Source organism: Elaeis guineensis, chromosome 2, assembly GCF_000442705.2.
Source record: "Elaeis guineensis isolate ETL-2024a chromosome 2, EG11, whole genome shotgun sequence".
NCBI lineage: Eukaryota > Viridiplantae > Streptophyta > Magnoliopsida > Arecales > Arecaceae > Elaeis > Elaeis guineensis.
The window spans coordinates 113,740,569-113,763,086 of NC_025994.2; the positions used below are offsets into that span (position 1 = coordinate 113,740,569).

The 22,518-nt window shown below is 37.4% G+C and overlaps 1 protein-coding gene across 7 annotated transcripts; it reads left to right on the forward strand.

The window, feature by feature from the left end:
* The first annotated feature begins 8,327 nt into the window (after positions 1-8,327).
* On the forward strand, positions 8,328-21,433 carry LOC105043005 (uncharacterized). 7 transcript variants are annotated; one of them, XM_073252822.1, is made up of 7 exons: positions 8,863-9,370; positions 9,736-9,858; positions 10,767-10,852; positions 12,883-12,966; positions 15,847-15,996; positions 19,595-19,713; positions 21,025-21,367. In XM_073252822.1, the coding sequence occupies exons 3-6, from the start codon at positions 10,784-10,786 to the stop codon at positions 19,700-19,702; spliced, it is 411 nt and encodes a 136-aa protein (XP_073108923.1). In that variant the 5' UTR covers positions 8,863-9,370; positions 9,736-9,858; positions 10,767-10,783; the 3' UTR covers positions 19,703-19,713; positions 21,025-21,367. The 7 variants fall into 7 exon arrangements, 6 of the variants coding, with proteins under 6 accessions (XP_019710629.1, XP_073108923.1, XP_073108924.1 ...); XM_073252823.1 differs by having other exon boundaries at positions 8,869-9,266; positions 9,736-9,841; XM_019855072.3 differs by having other exon boundaries at positions 8,870-9,370; positions 9,736-9,841.
* The last annotated feature ends 1,085 nt before the right edge of the window (positions 21,434-22,518 follow it).

Here is a 22,518-nt window from a genome sequence, read left to right on the forward strand (position 1 = left end):
CAATTCCAATTTTAATTTTGATTCTGATCATGAACCAAATGCTTTGGGGGATTTGACCATTTCGATTCCTATTCCAAATCATTTCAATTTTCATTATCATTCTGATTTTGATTATGGATCAAATATCTCTTTAATTTACATGTGGTGATTAAGATAGGATCTTTGTTTGCAATCAATAGCAGAGACCATCGACACCTTCTCTCCCACTCCAACTTCGAGCTCTCGTTGCCTTCTCTTTGATGCTTGTGCATACGATGGATGGTTGAATCCTTAACCACCATCTTGTCATGGTAATTGAATACTTATCTTTATTGTTCTAGATCTATCTCTCTCTCTCTGTCTCGCCCTTCTCTTTCTCTCTCTCTCTCTCCATCCATCTGCTTTTTAATCTTCGATAAGTTGGTTGTTGGTGGCAAGACGCCCACCCCCTTGTTCTTTGCCTCGCTTGTCAAAGTCCTCTGACAAGCTTGCTAGCGGCAATAATATGAGGTCTTTCTTTGTAATTAATAGCAGAAACTATTGGCATCTTCTGTCCCACTCCAACTTGAAGCTCTTGATACCTTCTCTTTGATATTGGTGCAAATAAAAGATGGTTGAATCCTCAACTACCATCTGATCATGATAATTGAAGATGTATTTAGTTGAAGAGAATGAGGATCTAGAATCGGAATCGAAATGGATAACTCCCATTCTAACCGTTAGATTAAGAGGAGTCTCATTCCGATTCCGATTCTGATTCCGAGATGGAATGAGAATGGCTCAATCTATATAGAACTCAATCCCTACTCTCTTCTATGGATTCAATTTTTCATTTCAATTTCGATTCCGATTTCGGTCACGAACCAAACGCTTCGAGAAATTTGACCATTCCGAATCCAATTCCAAGCCATTCCGATTCTCATTCCTATTCTGATTTCGATTACGAACCAAACACCCCCTGAACATTTATCTTCATTGTTGTAGATCCATCTCCCGCCCACCCCAACCCTCCTCTCCCTCTCCCTTCATCTACTTTTTGATCTTCGGTAAGTTGGTTGGTGAGGACAAGAACCCCACCCCCTTGTTCTTTGCGTTGTTTGTTGAAATTCTTTATGGTAACTTTTTACACATAAAACAATAACCTGCATAATATTATATTATATGATTTATTTGTTAAAGCTCAATCAGTCATTTTTGAGAATGTAATATTGATTGTTCCAATCTATTTAAGAGGTTTGATTTGCAACCGAAATCAGAATGAGAATGAAAATTAGAATGATTTGAAATCGAAATGACTACATCCCCAAAGAGTTTGGTTCGTGATCGAAATCAAAATCGGAATTAGAATGAAAAATTGAATCTATAGAGGAGAGTAAGGATTGAGTTCTATATAAATGGAGCTATTCACATTCCACTCCAGAATCGGAATGGAACTCCTCCCAACCAAATGGTTGGAATAAGAGTCACTCATTCTGATTTCGATTACGGATCCCCACTTTCTCTAACCAAATATTTTTTTAATTATTCACTATGTTTGATTTGTCCGTCTATTGCCATTCAAGCTGTGAAATTATATGCTATATATATACAGGGCTCTTATGCTCTTATTTATGTAGTTATAATTTTAATCTATTTTTGTATATAACCAATAATTAATAAATTTATGATATTATTGCTAACGTTATGGTTTGATTTTGGTTGGCTCGATGCTTGAATTGGTGACTGGTGTCGCTCCTTTTTAAACATTCCGGTTTTTAAATCATTGCTAGAAGTTTCGGATTGGAACCCTGATATCCACAACAAATACCAGGAGGAGACAAGTTGCCACCTCCATCATTGCTCGTTGCACATTTCAAAAATGCGCATCCACAGCGCGTATAAAATAAGTTATGCGGACAGAGTGCGTATAAAAATAGCCGTTCCATCGCGCGGACCGCACGCATCACGCGGTCGACCATGTATCATCAGGACGCCCGGAACCCATAAACCTTTCCCCCCAAATCCAAAGGTTTAGGTTTGAGGTAAAAGCTTTAAAATGGCCACAAAAGCAGAGGCGTCTCGTCGTCCTTCTTCCTCCTCTCCGCTCCTTCTTGGAGCAAATCCAAGAAATGATGGCACCGCCCACTTCGTCGATCTCATCGCCGTAAGGTCCCATCGCCTTCCCCACCCCCCCCCCCAACCTCCCCCCATCATCCGCGTCTCTCCTCTCCTAACGCACGTAAATCTTCTTCTGGACCCTCTCCCTCCAAGAAATCATCCGCTTCGCCGAGCTCTCCTCATCCCAGGTCAAGAACTGCCTCCTCGTCCTCATCCAGCACAACTGCGTCCCGGCCTTCTTCTCTCCAAGACCAGGTGCTTTGTTTATCTCTGTTTCTTTCTTAATCGATGGAATACCAAATCTTGGCTCGCTCTGATCTTGTTATCTTTGTTGCTTTATTCTTGGAAGCTGGGCTTGGAGTTGTGACCAAGGCGGTGACCCATTACATGGCCCTCTTCGACAACATCCTCGATCGAATGGGATTCTCCAAGTTCTTGGCCGTTGTAAGTGACGACCTCTGCCCACAGGTCAGTCATCGGATTCTTTCCTTGCATTTTAACGTTTTGGCTCGTGATTTAATTTGGCACCTGAATCCATCCACTTTATTGCCGTTTTCTGATCAATTTCTTGAAGTAAATCGAAAGCTCATCTGATTTCATGGGGTTATTCCCGAGTGGTGGGAACTGATTCTTTTCTTCTCCAGTACTTTTTAGCGGTTTATTTCCGATTTCAAAATTCCTGTCGAATTTTAGTATGAGATCTACCTCTGGAATCTTGTCTTACTGAAGTTCTTGAGTATTACTGTCTTGGTGTTCACATCATCTTTAGTCAGTGCAAGTGTGCGGGAAGGGCTGCGTGCAAATTTTGATCGACTTGTAAGTGCACGCTATGTGGAACGTTGTCCAAGATCTGAACCCTTCATTGAGCCACCTCCACAAGATGAAACTAGATCAACAAGAAAACGTGGTGCTAAGATAAGTTTCAATATTATGTTTCTGTATGATTTTTTGATTTTTGCTGATAATCATAGCCACCGGTCTGCAATGTTCGGATGGTGAATGTAACCAACACTGTGTTTCCTTTAAATGGATCAACTTTATGAAAATCTCTTTCTCACATGTTCTATTCATTGACAATAGAGATAAAATCAACGTGCATATTGTTATCTGAAGAATTAGTATGAAAAACTGTAATCCTTAAGCGGAGGATGCCTCGAATTACACATCACCTCTTGTTACCCATTACTTGAAGGTGCAGGTTGATGCTATATTAATATCATGAAGTAACTAGGGCAAGAGCTGCACTGTGCACAGATTGGGCCTTAGCATCTAAACACGACCATAGTCAATCATTTTCTTTAATACCTCTTCATCATCCAAAATCATGACCTGTCATAGAGTAGAGTTTTACCTAGCAGCCTGGTGGACAGGATACTAAAAATTGGAGCATGTGGATCAAATTCAAACTTGTGTTTTGTTTGGTTATGAAATATCTACTCATTAATTTAAGTGGCATCTATCGTTTGTTAAGATTTTTTGAGATATTGATCGTCACTCTTAAGATAAGAAGGGGTGACAAATCTGGATGTCTTCTTTGAAAGATGTCCTGGTTCTTAAGGAAAATATTGATGCAATAGTTAGACACCTAATAGGAGGTTCTTAGCTCCATTAACATTAATATGGAGCCACATCAGTTAAGAGGGGGCAAAAAGGAGTTAAGAAAAGTTTGTAGTAGTCATTAAAAAATGCATGATCAAAAATTAGTGTGAGATGTACTAGTGAAGTTGCTTACCACACAAGTGACATGTGAAACTTTCCCTTGTGTTCAGGATGTCAAGCACAACGTTTGGAGGACATAAGTGTCATAAAAATGAGAGAGGTGTACATGATTGATTAACAAGGTGTTGCACTTATGTTGTGATTATAGGTCACCCTTGACAAGAGAACAGAATACCAATAAATATGAGAATTCCTGGAGTTTTTTTGTTCGAAGCTAAAGCTTTCCATATTGCTTTAAGCAGGTTGTGGTCGAAGTAACATGACAAATTATGGCAGAACATGGTAGTGTGCTATGCAGCAGAATGAATGTGATGTAGAAGAGTGTAGTGATGAAGCAACTTCACGAACAGTATGATGAAAGCATTGAAAATTGCTTGCTCGAGTCCTTATATAATATGGTAAAGACAACTTTTTGAATAGAGATTTGTCTTTGGGAACATTGAGACAAACCTCAAAAGAGAGGTTTAGAACAAGATTTTGACTGAGGACTTGTCCCATTATGATAGTGAATGTTGAAAAGAGTGCACAAATTAAAGCAAAGCCTTGTTTACCATGGTTGGGAAAATATTATTCTCTAGTCGGTACCATACCATACTGTATTGTTATCAAACCAGTATGCAATCTCGTAATATACTGACACTCGGTATGTCTCATTGTCTCATAATATAGTGCATACCGATATTATAATAGGATGATACCAGTATAGGATTTGGTTGCGAGATGGCAAAACTTGAATCAAATATTTAGTTTATTATACTAACATTTAGGGGAATGTTCATGCAGATCTTCTTGCATCTTGGGCATATTTTTCATGAGATTTGGTTTCACGGCTATGTTCCTCTTCTTTCTTGTCCTGAAACCCTAGCTTTTCTATTCCCATCCAGTCATAATATTATAGCATCAAAGTTTGTGTTCACGTTCCTGAGGTATATATGTTCCCTCAGAGATTGAATGCTTTCCCCAATCACTATAATTTATAAGTCTGCTGATAAGACAAATTTGTGTATATATTTCAAGTTTGACCTTGTAAAGATTTTCAGACAGGAGCTTTTATTGGTTACTACAGTGATAGTCTGGTTTTACAAATGACTGACTAAGTTCTTTTACTATCCATGTTCGGGACTATGGTGATTATTTGGCAAGAATTCTTGCTGGGTTGAATTTAGTTCTTATCATTTGCTATTTCATTGCAACAGTGTGACAGGATCTGATATATTTGGTATATTTTGTTTTACAGTCTAGTGAAGAAACCCATTCTGTAGAACAACAAGCTATGATAGCTGCAGCCCTTTCAGATGCTGAAAGATTTTCTGAATTACTGATAATGCTATGGAGCCTACAGATATAAGAGCGCCCGATCAGTATCTAGGTGTGTCTGTTGGTGGTAAGGTCGGTATCTTTGATACCATAAACAGACTCCCAATAACATGCTTTAATTCTTCCAGTCAAGTGACTTTTTCCATTGTAAATAGGCATTTCAGGTTTACTTTGGTTATTGTGTTGCAAGCTTTAGTGCATATGCATCATATGAATGGTTAGTAGAGTGGATGTTTTTTAATTTATAGAGGTGCCTTTGTATTATTGGTGTTTTACTACAATTTATTTGGCATAGAATTATAGGTTGGATATATTTATAAGCATTGTGAAATGATATATTCGGCTTAGGGTTGAGTTTGCAAGTTCATGGCTCATACCCCTTTCTTGCTGCAGAGTGATTTCTGACCAGGTATCCTCATGTCGATGGGATTTTTTCACAGGGGTAGTTTCAATGGGTCTGATGTCTGGCAGTTTGATGGATTGGCCAAATTGTGGATGTTGTAGCTTGGTCTAAGGATGGTCCATGTCAGGTCAAACTGAAGTGGTTTAGGCATGGTTGGGTGTATACATGACCTGGTCCAAGTGCAATCTAACACATGTAGACACTAAGTTGGCCAAGCGCCCGCAAGGGGGTGGGGAGGGGGTTGGGTGTGAGGTTTGGAGGGCTTTGGTGGAGGAGGATTCCCCTGATGTGCAAACCATTGACCTATAAGGTGAACTAACCTGGGGTAAAAAAAAAAGAATTGAGAGAGAGAGAGAGATTTTAGGTAGTTACTAACAAGTTCTATATAATTTAATGCAACATTTTTTCCCTCCTCCTATGGGACTTAGTACTATGATGCCTTTTTGTCTAGTTTTATTAAAAAAAAAAGATAAAAGTTTGTTCAATTTGAGCATTTAGAATCTTCTTTATACATATTGGTTATTTTTTTGATGAAATGCATATTGGTTATTTGAACTTGTTGATGTGCTTGTTTGTGATGTTATGCATTAGTACATGATAAACATTAGTTATTTATTTATTTGCTTAAATCTGCATAATTTGTAACAGCGCAAGTATGGAGTTTTAGAGATGGATCAAGGGGCTCAAGATGCGATGACTATAATGAAGTACTTTGGGGTGCAAATTTTGAGAATTTTTTACTTTGTCTCAAGAAGAAGGTATGGTTTTTGAAATACTTCTCAATTTTCTTTGGTCCCCCCAAGTTTCTGGGAGTATATTAGAGAGAATTTATTTCCATATTATGCACATCTGGTATTTATTCCGAAGTTCTTCTAGTGTATGGTGGGATCTGCCCGTTCTTTTCAATTTTGCATTTCCAATATTTACATTTTTTTTTCCTTATTTTTTTTTTCATTGTATCTTTTTGCCCTCGCTTGATTCTTTCAAACTTTGTGGTTGTAATGGGAATCAGAAGGTTTAACATTGTTCCTATTGAGACATTCCACTTATTGAGGAACAGCTGGTAGGTGATCATCAAACATCGTGGGTTCACAACTTGCTGTTATTACTAGCTGTTCTCTGTCTGAAAACTTTGCCCCTCTTCTCACCATCCCAGCCCTCACTCTAACACATGCAAAAGCAGAGGAGGTCTTGGAAACAATATTCAGTGAGGCAATGATTTTAAATAGTGCATGCCTTGAGCTATTGGTTGAATAAACCTTGTGAGTGCAAATGATTATTTAGTTCCTCATTTTAGCTTCCCCCATTTGTCTTGGTATTTTTGCTAACTTTCTCTCACAGTTGATTAAAAAAAAAAAAAAGGCTGTGGAAGTTGAATGAACTAGAACCAATTCTAGAGGTAATTGCCATGTTTCCTTTAAGACACTGTATGATTTAATATTTATATTCTAGGTGATTAATCAAGAACCTCAAAAGTATTGTAAGAGAAAATGTTCTTCACAAGAATTCTTACTGGTCATCTCTGTGCAAAAGATGAAGGTGTCACATGACTGTATAGGCCAGATTTAAAGAGGAAGCTCAGACTATATAGTGCTACTGTGTCTTTACCAACTAAATTTCTCAGGTTGGTGTTAAGTAAGGTCGCATAGGATATGAATCATGAACTGATTGTTCCAAAATTTGATGGTAGCGCTTCCTATAAAAGTGGTCTTATAGGTTAAAGTTTAGCAACTTTCTGGTGGGGTTCATTTGCTTTTGAGAAAGCTTATGGAACTTAGGAGATTCAAGTGGTACAACTTATTGGTGTTATCTTACTTTTGTTGGAAAGGTTTTTTCCTCACTTTGGATCGGGCATGGGCACAACCCAGAGCCAATCCATTTTTGAATCAGGTCAAAAAATGGAACCCGAACCTAATCCAATTCCTTTTGAATAGGTTGGGTTGGATTTAATCTTAATTTATAAATCCATCAGATTTTCAAGTTACATCGGTCAAAGTAATCCAAACATAAATCGTAATAAACATACATAAACTGATCACCTAATAATGCCATAAGCGTCTTATGTGATAAAATAAAAGTAAACAAAATGAAAATATTATCAAAAACATATTCTACATAAGGTTTGATTGATAACCACATATAATTATAATCAATAGCATAAATTATTGACCAATTATAACATGAAAAGAAGACTAATTTCTTATATTCAAGGAGGGTTTTGAAATATATACTTTACTAGTTTTTGATTGGTTTGCGTCATTCAGGTTCTGATTGGGAATTTAAGGATCCAAATCCAATCCACATTCCCAACAGGTCATGTTTTTGAATTCGAGCCTTGTCCAAATAACATTGGTTGGGGTTGGACCAAATTAATTTTGGATTTGCTCCAAACACGAAGCTGGTCAATCTAGTCTACTTGCAGCCCTATCTGTGACTCTGCAATAAGACCGCAAGTTAAATAAAGAAAATAGGATAGAGGGGCTGGCTATATAAATTCACAATCAAGATTCCTCTTTTTTATTTCTCACACAAGTAACCATTAAGTAATGGATTAAACTTCTGGAGTACTCAAATCAGCAACCAAATCTGAAACATCTAATAAATCAGCGACCAGCAATGTTCACCTCAGTTGCTTTAATCAGCTGAAAGTGGCCCTAGTATGCCTTTACAGTATTTTGATTGTCGATTTTGTCTGACCTTTGCTCAAATCTTTGAGTTGGGTGCCTTTTGAACCAATATTTGTTTACATTGTATCCGTAATTGCTTAACATCAGATGTCCTTTGAAAGCCAACACTTTACCAAAATTGAAATATTTGGTGCATAGCTCCAAAATCAAAACATTTGCTTAATTTCATGTAAAATCTTTTTTACTGTTGGAGGGCCTTTTTCAACATTTTTTTTGGCCAGAATATTTTGAAAGCGGTGATCCAATTAAATAATCATTGCTATTAATGATGCATTTCAGTAATTTATCTTTCTATTGTAATACCATACATGAGTACACAAAATATGTTGTTCAAAATTTGAACATTAATATGCTGGAGATGATACTAGCAAAATCCATTATCCATATTGTGCATGGCCAAATTCGTAGCTGACAATCCTTAGGCCTTTCTGGTGTCTCAGCTTTAGGAAATTCAATTTGCCATCAGTTCTTGTTAAAAGCTAGATCATTTGCAATGCATGATCATATCTTTTTTCTATCTAGGTCATTCTCAGTCTTGCATATTCTTTTTGACTCCACCTCCAATATTTGTCATTCATGAATTTTACCACCTCTATATTGCATCCATTTTAGCCTTCTGTTGACACATTTTGATGCTCAGTCTAGTACTAAAAACCAGCATTGACTCCTGAACCAGGTGGTGCACCCCACACCATACCAATCGGGCCAGGAATTGGGAAATTGACTAGTTTCACCTGGTCAGGTGGTATTGATCGGCAATTGCCGGTTCACCTCCCAATCACAACCCGGAACCGATTCAGGCCCAAGCCCCTCTGCTTTCCTCTCCTGTTAATTTTTTAGCAGATCCCAGCCCTAGGTGATCGATCAGTCCTTCACTTTCTCTTTCTCTCTCCCGCAAGTAATGGGGTCTAGACGACAAGTGCACTGCCCTCGCCGACGGTCATGAAGCTTGCTGGTCCTCATCATGTGAATGCCCCCTCCATCACATCATTGGTCCTCTTCGACCACAAAGGCAATGACAAGATCATTGTCAATGCCTCGTCTCTATGCCGACCCCAACAAGCGTACTGCCATTATCCTTGCCTGCGTTCACCCTAGGGTTGGGCTGGAGATGGGGATCTTGAACCCCTCTGTCCCTCTTTAAATGAATGTATTGTCAATCTGATGGGTACGTATTGATTGCATGAAAATTTTCCCCCTTGCTACTGTCTGGACTTTCTGAGACTATTGTAGCACTAAGGATTGCTTCCTAGCCATGACCTGTAATGGAGATCTTCTCCCAGCTGCTTTATTTTCAGTGAGCCTTGCTCATATCTTCTTTTTTACTTTAAAAAAAAAAAAAATCCGTTAGGGGGTGGGAGGAGAATATTGTTCCTATATTAAACAAAATTAGTTAAATTTTCAATATCCAGTTTGGTATGCTTTTAGTTCTCGTAGCTTTTCTAACTAATGTTTGTTATAAACCTTTTCAGGATATCTTACTTTGTATCACGAAACTAGTTTGTATTAATTTACTTGTTTTTTGCATCTTAGGCTTGTGTTGCACATGTGAGATCAAGACTCGGGCTTGATGCTGGTGTTGTATTGGAAGCAATGATTGAGTCAAGTGGTTAACAAAAAGCTAAAGATGATACTCCTGGTAACATGCGGTGGCTGGTACCTATAAAGCATGAAATTGTCTATGCACGAAACAAGATAGCATTTTTGGCAAAATATATTTTTGGTGGTTTGCTTGACCTTTAGAGCAAAACTTTGCTTCTTTTGTGGTTGAAGATGCGGAATGCTCCTATCATGCATCAAGATCTGCTAATCAGTTATGTTCTCTAGTAGGGCCAGTATGGGTTAGGGGTGTAAACAACCTAAGATCAAACAAGTTCATCACACCTCAAGCTCGGCTTGTTTTGTAATCAAGCCGATCATGAGTCAGAGTTTACCTGAACTCGATCTGTTCATGAACAGCTTGTTTCATACTTTAAACTCTTGAAGAACATAGTTTTATGATGTCTCAAGAAGTTGAAGAATCATTGGGATAAAATTCACGCTTCCTTGAGTTATTGAGGATGAAGGTTTGTGAAATAACAAATAGATCTCTAGAGATTTTTCCTTTACATATGGGTAATCTGCATGAAGATTCTTATGTCATATTCTATATGATTCTCTTTTGTTGTCTGCACTTATAAATTTTTGTTTGTAAAGATAAGATATTAGTTTGCCTTTTGTTTCTAATATATGCTCAAAAAAATGGATTAATGTGAATAATTAGATATCCATATTACTACAGCTGCATCACTAAGCCTAATTTTCTTAAAATATAGATCTATGCATAACTTGCACTAGTACTCTGGAAGTTTACTTCTTTATGGTTTGTAGGGGTCGCTGGAGATATGTTATTGATCGTACAATTGCCAAAAATCTCTGCATTTTCATGATTTTTGGAAAATATACATTAATAGATATGAATATTTTGAATTGTTTTATGCTATAAGAATTAATATTTAAACATCTTTTCTTGTGTGTTTCATAGTAAGTTTCATTTAAAGCTACTTATACAATGTCTTTTACAGAATCAGTTAGAGCAACAATGGATGGCATTTTAGAAGGGGTGAGACCGAAGCCTGGAGGTATCTCTATGACATCGGAACATATAAGAGTAATTCTTGACCAACTTTGTTGTCAATCATGCATTTGGGGTGCAGGAGCATCATACACTGTTGGTTAGATTCTCTTATTATCTGAGGCATTCATGTGTGATATGAAAGGAAATTTTCATAATTCTAGCTTATGTTTTACCTGATCTTTGACACTGTCCATCTGTCATGCTTGATGTAGCTTATGTTTTACCTTATCTAATTATAGATACTTGTTGAAATGATGAGGTACATAAGTTCTGAACATGTCTTTTTTTGTTGCCCTCGGGAGAGGTGAGGATTGCTCCCCAAACTATTCACATTGTTCTTTCTTTCTTTCTTTTTTTTTTTTAAATTTTATTTTTTTATAAAAAATTTCGGGTAGAGGCACTTGTCTTTAGAAGATATGGAAAAAAGGCATATAGGATATTCATATTATTCAGATTGTTTATTAAGAATGGACATCCATTTGAGGCGGATCGTGTAATGAGTTTGTTCTACCTGAAGGAATTATTCCATGCCGTGCATTTTAGATTATTATAGAATTGCAATATTCTTGATTTTCCATAAATGCTTACTCTTGATGCTTGATCTTGCTGATTAGATCCAATGAATTAGAAAATGATTCTTTTTTACAGATTGGAAGCATGAAAAAGGTTATAGATGGGACAGCTCATATGTATAAGTAGCATTTCAGATAACCATGAGAAGATTGAAAAACAATTCAGAAACATGTTGAGAAACATTTTAATATAGGAAATACACATTAATTAGTATACACTTTTTTACCATTACATGCATATTAAGTTTATATTGATTGCTAGAGAAGTACTCAGAAATTGATTGGTTGTAGTTCGTTCCATAAAGATGCATGCTTATAGATGAGAAAAGGCTCGCCTAGTTAAAATGTTTAAAATGTTTGATTAAGTACACGTCAACCATGTGATCCTAAGTGCTTGTTGCACAACTCTTGGATATGCACAAACTGTTTTATTTTTGGAAGAATGTTTTCAATTGAAGTTCCTTTTAGATGTGCTACCACCATGCATTGCGTTTTCCAACTATGCTTCCTGTTTAGTCAGTATTCTGATGACAAAGCAAACTTCTTTCAGAGCTTGTGATTTGTTTGCATAGTATACCTTAATTTCTTTTCATATTCTTCAATTTTAGAAGTCCTTTCTGGTAAATCTTTTCTCATGACTTTTCATAGATGCTCTGGTTTAGGTTTTTGTCATTCTTTTTAGAAATTCTATGGAAGTAGTCTTAGAAGGTTGCATTTCATTCGCCATACCAGTTTTTTATAAAGATGAAGCACTTAACTTACTAATCACACATTTGATCCTCATTTCTAATCTTAACATTTAGTTCAAATTCTATTGTTGAAAGCCAATGATATTTGTTTATTCCTTAGTTGAAGTACTCTATTAATTGCTACAAGTCCAATTATTTCATTTCCATGCTTGATAGATATTCATTATTTTTGTCAAGCCGTATGATTAACCAAGATTATGTGGGTTTCTCATCATCATTGACTTTTTTTTTTGTGGGGGGCGTGGGTGGTGGAATTTGAGACATGAATCACATGATATTTGCTTACACTGAGTATCATCATTAGGATCATCTTATTTCTCATTGTAGAATGTTTACATCTCTATATAACCTTAAACATAAGGCCAACTACAAAAAGCATAGTTAAGGGTCTGCTCAGGTAACAAGCGTGAGTAAATTACTCAAGCTTCCTATCATGTTCCTGCATTAGAATTCACCCAGAAAAGAAAGAGGACTACGTTAGAGTGGTTTTTTGGCAACATTGTGTAGATCCTTCTACTGATTTATAATTTTTCTTCCCTCTTGCTTTAATATAGAGGTTCTGCAATTTTATGTATGATGGTGTCAGTGCTTATTTTCCCGATGTTATGTGGAGTCTCTAGTTAGAAAAGTCAAAAAAAGCTCGGTTGCTGCTGTATTCTTAAGAATGCAAAATTCTTGTATGCATTGCATGACTTGTTTAGATACACATTCTTTTAGGTTCATATTTGTTTGCAATTTATAGATTGTGAATATCACATTTGTTGGGAAGAAGGATGCACAAGAAATTCTACACAAGCTTTGGAAGGATGAATACTTAGATATGGAGGTATGAAATATGCATATGTTTTGGCATCTACATAATTATATAATCATTCTCTAGTATGATATCGGAATTCATTATAATTTTTGAAAAAAATTATAGGAACATCCCCTCAATTTTAGTCCAATTTCACTTACATCTCTATAATTTAAAGATGGTCAATTTTTACTGACCCTTCTAGTCATCGAAATGTTCCAATGTGCTCCAGTCGTCTATCTCTGTTAATGAAATGATGTTACGTGACCGTCATGTGATACCATTAATTTATAAAATGACAAAAATATCCTTATTTCTATCTTCTCCCTCCTCTTTGATTGATCCCTTCCTCCTCCGTCACCGGCGATCCTCTTTCTCCCTCCTCCTTCCTCCCTCCTCCCCTTTCTCTTCACCCATTTCTCCTTCTCGATGGTGGCTCCCTTCACCTTTGTCCATTCCTTTACCGCCTCTCTTTCCTCTTCCTCCGATTGATCTCCTCCATTGCCAGCATCCCTCTTCTCCCTCCTTTTTTTTCCTCTTCTTCATCCATTTTTTCTCTTCCATGGTGGCTCTCTCTACCTCCACCCATTCCTCCACTGCCTTCTCCTCCTCCTCCTCCTCCTTCCTCTTCAATTGATCTCTTTCTCCTCTGTTGCGACATCTCTCTTTCTTCCTCCTTCCTCCTTCCTCCTCCCTTTCTTCATCCATTCTTTTCCTCCATGGGAGCTCCCTCCACCTCCATCCATTCCTTCACCACCTCTCATTCCTCCTCCTCATCCTCCTCCCTTCTTCCTCCTTCTTCCTCTCCGAGTGATCCCCTTCTCTTCCCTTCCTCCTCTTTCAAGCTGTCCATAAGCCATCTCTCTCCATGTGGCCCCCTCTTCTTCTTTCTGATCCTCTTCCTTCTTCTTCCCCCTTCTCATCCTCTTCATCCCTCCTCTCTGATTAATTACCTCCTCCCTCCTCCTCCAAGCTGCCCATAAGCCATTCTCCTCTACGGTGGCTCCCTTCTCCTCATCTTCTTCTTCGTTCTCCAAGCTCACCGATAAGCAAGGGATATTTCTGTCCATTGAGAAAAAAAGATAACACCGTTTATTGATAAGTGAACGATTAGGCCACATTAGAATATATCAATAACTAGGATCAGTTCGATATTTTTTAAAATGTAGGGGGTGTAAATGAAACTGAGCTAAAATTAAAGGACGTGATTTTTTCTAATTTTTTATTAGGAGTCTAATTTTTTAATTTTTAATTTTAATTTTTAATTCATTTGGTTAATTGCATTGCCTCCCAAATTTTATTATTTAACACTAGAATCCTCCATGTGTGATACACGTGCATGACATGGTTCACCAAACTAAACTGTTCCTTTTCCTTACGGAACATACTATATCATTCCTCTAGTGAACCAATACTTAGTGTAGGGGTGTACTGAGTGTCAGTACAATGAATCGGCTATTGATACTATACTAGCATGGTATTTATATGGGTACCAAAACTGGTACTCAAACCATGGGCGCATCTTTTTTCAATTAGTGGGACTAGGGTGAGGAGAGGAAGGGGCCCAGGGTTGTGGCAGTTTGCTCCTCTCTCTCTCTCTTTCCCCTGTATTATGTGATGGTACCGGAGAAATATGGTGAAAGCACTGAGAGGCAGGATGCTTTTTTTATTGAGATGGGCCCAGCTTTAGGGTTTGTGGGTGGTTGCATGAAACTGACCTCAAAGCCTTTCCCATTATATATAGGGATATCTGAAAAAAGTTTCAGAATTTTGGTCCATTGGGTCTTTTGATCATGAAAACGTGAAAAATTTCTCAATCCTCGCAAATTCATGGGTTGATACATGTCAAATTTTGGATATCAAGACAACATAGACCTTAATACAACAAATGCATTTAGAATTTTATTCAATGTGAAAAAAACTTATTGAGGACATGAACTTGTTTTCTTCCATGCCTATGATTGAAGCATTTGTTCTAGCTAGGATATCATGTTATGTCCCATCTGCTACATAAAAGAGACTAAATTTGAAGTCAACTGCACTATGATGTAGGACCATTTCGGAATGACCTGCTTATGGGTGGACCTCACATAATGCAGAATGGAGGGCTCTGTTCACTTTGAATGCATACTATATCATCTTAAGATGCCGTAGTGCAGTTTTTGAACTTGCAAATCTTCATAACAATCAGTCCTTTGTCAACTACCACTAAAATAAACAATCTTATCAGTTGTCGATATTCAGACATCTTCCGAAAGTGAGGTTAAATTTCTTCTGTAACCTCTATTATGATATGTCTAGACATTTATCCATATGCTTATTATGAATTGAGTACAAAATACAAGGGAAACCATCTAACCATGTCGTGCTTTGTATCTGTACTGAAAATAATCTATGCAAATTATATTTATTTCTGGAACCAAAAGGAGTTATTTATAGCACCGGAAAAAAGATCTAACGTATCGAATAACTACTATCAAAACCTCTGAAATTCAAATAAGGTTTGATAAGTCAAAGTTCTAGATTTTGCTGTTGTAGGTCTTACAATTGTCAGATAGTGTGTGAAGGAATAGCCTTCAATCATTTGTTTTTAAGCCAGATATGTGCCTTGCCCAGTGATAATGGCATGCTCTTTTTGCGAAAGCGGTATATTATGCAACCTGCACCCTCTGAATTGACTTCTTTTAAATCACATCCTCAAGATGATATTACTATGGTGCAATGCAGATAGCATTTTACAGCTTTGCATTGTGTTAGAGATTGATATTGTTTGATTTGGCGATAATAAAGAGATTGCGATTGTTGTGTTAGGCTTATGTTTCTTTATTTCTAATTTTCTTTTGTCCTTGCCCTCTTAGATATTGTGGAAGTGAAAGTGTTATTAAATTGGCAGTCTGATAGTTCCTGCAGAAAGTTGTTTCACATGCAGCTGGTCAGAAAGAACTTTTCTTGTGGAAAGTGAAAAAAGTTGCACATTGGGAACATATCCTGAATGATAAGTACCATGCTGCCTTAAATTTGAGTCAAAAGATTGCTTACAATATTGAACAGGAACATGAGGTTTGTTAATAATTCTTGCCTCATTATGGTGAAATCTTTGTTTTGTTCATTGCTTGCAGCTTGTTTTCTCTTTTATATTATTCTTGGTTTATGAGCTGCTTATTGGGAGGATTTCAATCTGCAAGTGCTTATCACTGCATAAGCTTGAAAATGATTTACAACATTTCTTGCCACATGAGGCTACTTTATACTTTTCCCAAGCGAGTTGAAATTTATTTCAGCTTTATTATTGATGTATAATCTTTAGTTTTTTATTGTCAGTCATATCATAATATTATTACTTAAGATCAATATTTAAGCTATTTTTATCCCATCCACAAGACTTGAGTACAAGCCCATGTCATCTTTCATTTGTTTGGTTGATGTATAATACTCATGTAAAGGCCAATAACAGAACCATAATAAACATGGGAAATTATTATTTGAAAGGCATGCTAATATTATGATCTTCTTCACTGCATACTTGAGGTGCTAATCTGAAAAAGCTCCTCAAGGTTTTGGCATTAAAGACTATGTAGGGACACATACCTCATACAGACATTCACATGAGGGCTCATTTCATGTGGTTATCTGACACTCTGTTGTGGAGGAGGTTTCCAGTGATTCCTGATTGAAGGAATGATAAGGAAAGGAGTTTTGTGTGCATTTAGGAATGGCACGTTATGCTATACTGTGTTTTGAGTGTTTAAAGAGATATCATATAAATTATGAAGTGTTGTTGGACCATATCGAGCTTCCTTTTGACGTATTCATGTTAAAATTTGTGCAAACTTCAGTAGGGATTTCTAAATTATGGTGTCCAACCCAATCTCGAAATATGTTTTGCTCTCTCTTTTTCCCGTCCCTGTTCTAATTTGAACTGTGATCACCATAAAAATTATTCTCCTCCATGGATGACCAACTTTGCTCCTAATCTTGGCTCTTAAGATGCCACTTTATGGGGTCGCTCCTGTTCTCTATCCAACTCCTTTTGTCACACCAGTTGAACTGATAACCACACAAATCTTATCGTTCCATCACCAATGGCATCCCAGCTCCCAATCCTGGCTTGTGTGTACAAAGTAAGCAAATTCAAACATGGCTTTAGTATCCTTTACCATGTTTTCCCTTTACATAATGATTTATTATTTTCTGAATATATTTTTACAAATATGATCTGAATAATACAATTTAGACTATGATCAGTTGTCATTTGTTCTAACAGAGCAAGGCAACTGAACTTTCTATTGAATATTGCACCATTTGAATCTTTTTACTCTAGTCTTCTTTTTCTTGTTGAGATAGATGATAACAGATTTTCAGGATGTCGGCAAATCTGTTTAGGCTTTATTTAATTTCAAAGAAAATTGAAGGGAAATGATTTGGAGTATGCGTATATATTTCGACCACTGTTTTCATGCCACTCATCCTCAGGACCCCCACATTTCGCGGTAATATTGAAATTTGCTATCTTTTTTTGGACATAACAAAGTGACTCTTTTATGGGGATGTAGAGAAAGGAATTTAAATTTATTTTCTGAGTTGGTGAAACTTTTTCAGCATTTCTTTAGAGAGTCTAAAAGATCTTGAGATCGGATGCTTATGGCCTGAATTAGAGACCCAAGACCAATTCATATATAATTAGTAAAAGTCCTAACAACATTTTGAACTTGCCTATATGTTTATGTGATCAGAGTGACTTTTTGGTGGGTGCACAAAATGCTAAGCAATTTGTTACAGTGGTATTTGAGCAAAAGGTCTAGATCATCTCTAACTAAGAGAATAACGGATGGCTTAGAACCCCTGGCACATTTGAGCAATCAACAATACAAGCAAAGAATACATATACCAACTTGATGGTAAACAAAGAGCCACAAGAAGATGATTATTATGGAGAACATATTGATATTTAGCTTGCATCAATAGCTTGATTTCTCTCTAGAGCTCATCTCTATTTCTACTCGTTTCCTGACCTATTTTTAGCACTGATACTTATCTGCATAGTCCCAAGTTATCAATCTTTTCCATTATTCATCCCTTTATGAAATATCATCAGGCAAGAGACTGATCAAGTGTGAAGATTGTGAGGATCTTAAACAACCTATGTTAGGGGCATGTGAATCTCAATTAAATCATTAAGCCATCACAGGATGCATCCACTACAAAAAGAACTATTCGTGCATGTCTCTTCAGTGTCCCCCTGCTTTAAACACACATACTTCTTCCTTTTTTTTTGTTGGAGTTGGTGCACTATGATGGTGCATGTCATGCAAATCAGAGGATGAAAGATGCCTGTGATTCCCCAAAAAGATAATTTCTATTATTTATGTATACTTGATGAACGCACTGAACTTTTGGGAGGTACATTTTTCTTGTTTCTCTTCCATAGGATGACACCGAACTAAGGTACTTGTGTCTATTAAAGAAGTAACTATGATGGTTGGGAAGTAAAGTGGAGAGGTTCTCTGTCTCACACAATTTATTTGAGATAAATAAGGCGATGTTGTATTCCATGTGAAGTTAGACTCTTTTGTGTTGGATTAGATTATTCTATTACTAATATGCTGTTTGGTTTTAATTGAGTATGTAGTATATTTTAGGAATCTGGCGATCAATATAGATTGGTCTGAAGTAATTTTAGAATCGATAATACTCTTAGGATTGTCTATATGCTTTTTGATGTTTCATTTGTGATGGGTGATGGGTTGTACATATGGATGTCGATGCATTGCAAGCATGTTTCCTTCCACATTCAATCACTCGTCTACAATTCTCCACTATGGTTAAAATTACCTAACCATCCAAATGGGTCACGAAGCTCATCAGGCCTTATATGCAACTTGTTTGATACTTTCTCTCAAACAGGGGAGGCAGCCCTGTGCATGAGGCTCTCACAGTTGCAAGGTCTGAGAAGGGTCCTGTGCACGAGGCTCTAGCTGTTGCAAGGTCTGCGAGGGGTTGGATGTATGCAACCTCAACCGCACATGCGTAGAAGCTGTTTCCATTCGAACCCATGATCTTCAAGTCACAATGGAGTAACCTTACCATTGTGCCAGGGCTTATGCTCATACTTGCCTCAAATACTTTACTGCAATATATAGTCAGTTGGAAGGTTTCGTATTTGCTCGAGGTTACTATTATCATCAATTATTGCCCTTAGAACACTTGTCAGGCTCTGTTTAAGCAACTTTTTACAGCACGTCACAATTGATAAATGTAACACATACATGCTATCTTGTGCAATTGAATTCTGCAGGTTTATCTTTGTTTAATGGCTGACCAAGATCCCATTACTGCAAATTAGTTCTGCAATGATAATCCAAACCATAATTAGAAGACCTCGTCCCCTCTATTTCTGTCCAGCTTTGTGGATAATTTTTTGCCAGTGACATTCAGTGATAACACTTAGTGATTCATATTGGACTAAGTTTCTGCATTTTGTTTGACATGAGACTGAATCAGCTAACAATTATGATACAATCCCCAAAATGAGTGCTAATATATGGCATCGTGTGCTTTTTTAGTAGAAGAGATAAAGTTTTGTGTATTTTAGTTTTTATGGGTGACAAATAATTGTTGTATGAACTATCCTTGTTTTATGACCTTATTTTTGTGTCAGGTTTTGCAGCGAAGGGAAAAACCTGAACAACTGAAGAACAGTAGGATGATCTTAGAGTTATCCTTACTGAAACTTGATGATGCTCTCTTGCTTTTCCACGACTTGTAACAACATAGCAGGTATTATTTGTTATTATGGTAGCTCCATATGTCCAGAACTATGATTACAAATAAGCAATAAAGTGATAGAAAGAAGAAGAGTATGACATGACACATGCTAGTTTTTTCCTTATTATTCTTTAAGTGGCTTACATCAAATAAAGCATTTGGACTACATCTGTGGGCTGAAGGAGTGATTTTGAGGTGAGAGTACAATACAAAACCTTTCTAGAGTAGGGCTACAACTTGGGTAGGTTGGGTTGGGTTGAGGGCTGATCCTTAACTAACCTGTCTCCCTACCGTACCTCAACCCTGCCCGACTTGTGTTGGCATTTCTCCAAGCCAATACCATCGGAAGTGAAATTTTGGTTGGGTCAGTCTAGTGCCAGATTTGGCTTGGTCTGGTCGAATTAATCAAGTAAAGGTCTAATTGTCTAGATAATTTAGTATCAGCAAAAAGTTTCAGATTTTTTTTGTTAGGTTTTATTTGTTCGTTGGGATCTTATTTGGGTGCACCGGCGCAATTTTATTGCTCCATGGGGCTAAAACTATAGTTAAATGAAACATTAGTGTCTTATGTGAAGGATGAATATAATTTTTTCATATATCTGCCAATAAGATTGCTCTTGCTAAAGGAACTTTCTCTCCCCCTCCCCCATTTTCTCCTCTCACTAGCCTTCTAGGCTTGTCCTCCGTCATATCTTGTTATGCTTGTGCCATTTACTTCGTGAACCTTAACCTAGGGCTTCTTGTTTGTATCTCAAAAAAACAAGAGGGAAGGTGGGAGGGAGGGACAGATAGAGAGGAAGCAAATATGGCCTATTGAAATATCTCAACAGTGATCTCCTTATTTGTTAATGCAGCACACTGAACTGATTCCATTCCTAATCAGGGACTGTGAAAGATGGATTCCATTTGGTAGAAAGTGTCTGCTTCACTAAATCAATAGAATGTTTTCTGGGATCCTTGCATCATGTTTGGGCATGTCTGATTTGCAATTATTTTATTCTTTGCATGCTGTGTTTACATCATGTCATTACATATACTTTTTTTTCCACGCATGCATGTTATAATATTGCTGAAATGCTGGCTGGTTCGCTAACTGTCCTTCTGATACTTATTGATGTGGTGGCAGCAATGAAGATCATTGTTAGTAGATGTAGGGATCTTCCCACCAGCCAGCATACTTGTCTCTTTTCTGTTCATATTGTTCTTGTGGTTTAATTAGCTTCTGTTTCTATCATTCCAGTCTGATAAATATAATAAGTCCAGAGAATAAATGAAAGAAAATATAATTTCACTTTGGTTCGCCTCGTGCATTGGTGTTTGCAGGGGGCTGTCTGAAAATGAAGTGGCAGTTTTTCCAACATTTGGTGCTGTTGCACTCAATGGAGAACATTACAGGTGCTATCTAATTCTCTTCCTTTCCGTCCAACATGTTAAAGTACGGCCGACTATCTTGCAGCATGGCGGACTAATGTTCCCTGGTGGTCATTATTTTTTGTTTATCAATGTTTGCCTGACTTAAAAGGTTATAAAGCAGCATAGGAGATACTATAAAAAAATTGAAAATATAGTTTCAAGCTTTATCTTTCTTTCTAACTAAAAATCAATTTTTCATTGCCCATTAAAAAGCTATTTTCCTGAGCCGAATCTGGCTTCTCTCAGGCTGTAAGCACAAGCTCATGCTATAATAATTTAGGTTGATTTGTATTCTCTCCTTAGAAGATTTAAGTGGTCATATCTTTGGACTCGATGGTCTTACGTAAGTTCAGAACGGCTGGGGCCCCATAGCTGTTCACACATCACACCAATCCTGTCGTGTTGGCTAGAGGCATGACATCAGGAAGTCAGGTTGCTCCCTAGCTGCATTTTTAATCTATGCATGATAAATGAGCCTTGTCTCATCAATTTTAGGGTTCGATCAAGTTTGGACGGTGCTTTCTTAATTTTGTCCTTCCAAAGATATTTTGGGGACATGCATGCGGGTTGCCGATGCCATAACCCTGGTGCCTGATGCCTCGACTTATCTTAATGAATCTCCTGGGCCCTTAGAACCCCTATTTTCCCTGATGGCATGAATAGAGTACCCCTGTATCACCGAAATCAATTTACACAAGGCATGGAAGTAGGTCGTTGTAAAATTGCAATCACATCATGTTCTCTTGTATATTTGTTCTGGTGTCTTAGCAGTCGTCCGTCGATGGAAAATCTGCCTACTGGCTCACCAAATCCTTGGTTATTTTATGCAAGGATTAGGAGTACTATCAATTTTCTAGCATGTGATATCTCACTTACCTTTGGGAACTCAAATCATATACTATCAGCTGTCCAGATACAAAGCTACTAAAATAGTTCTGGATTGAGCAGCACAACTGTCCCATGTGATGCAGGCTGCTGGTCGTCGATTGCTTTGATGTTTTTTGTCAGTGGACAGTTGAAAGGCAATTTTATTTTTGCTGACAGGTGGTCTCTAACTGTGGTATTATATCCTTGTGGTGTGGATTAGCCTTCCTCGCCGGTGGAAAAGAATTCCAGTTTGGCATGATTGCAGTATATCTGGACTAGCTGATTGCAAGATTCTTGAGCAGGACGTAGTACCGTCTTCTTCAAGACAATGATCTAATCGTCTCGCATGAGGCTTCTATAAGGAATCTTAAAGTCCAAATCTTATTGGATTGGTTCACTGGATCTGGTCCATTTGGTAATTAGAACCCCTTAACATGGTAGGTAGGCCCTGCGGGCTAGTCTACGGAGGGTGAAGCGGCTATGCTATAGACCTCGTTGTTGCTGGAATTTAGCATGGAAAATTCCAAGCAAGTTGCG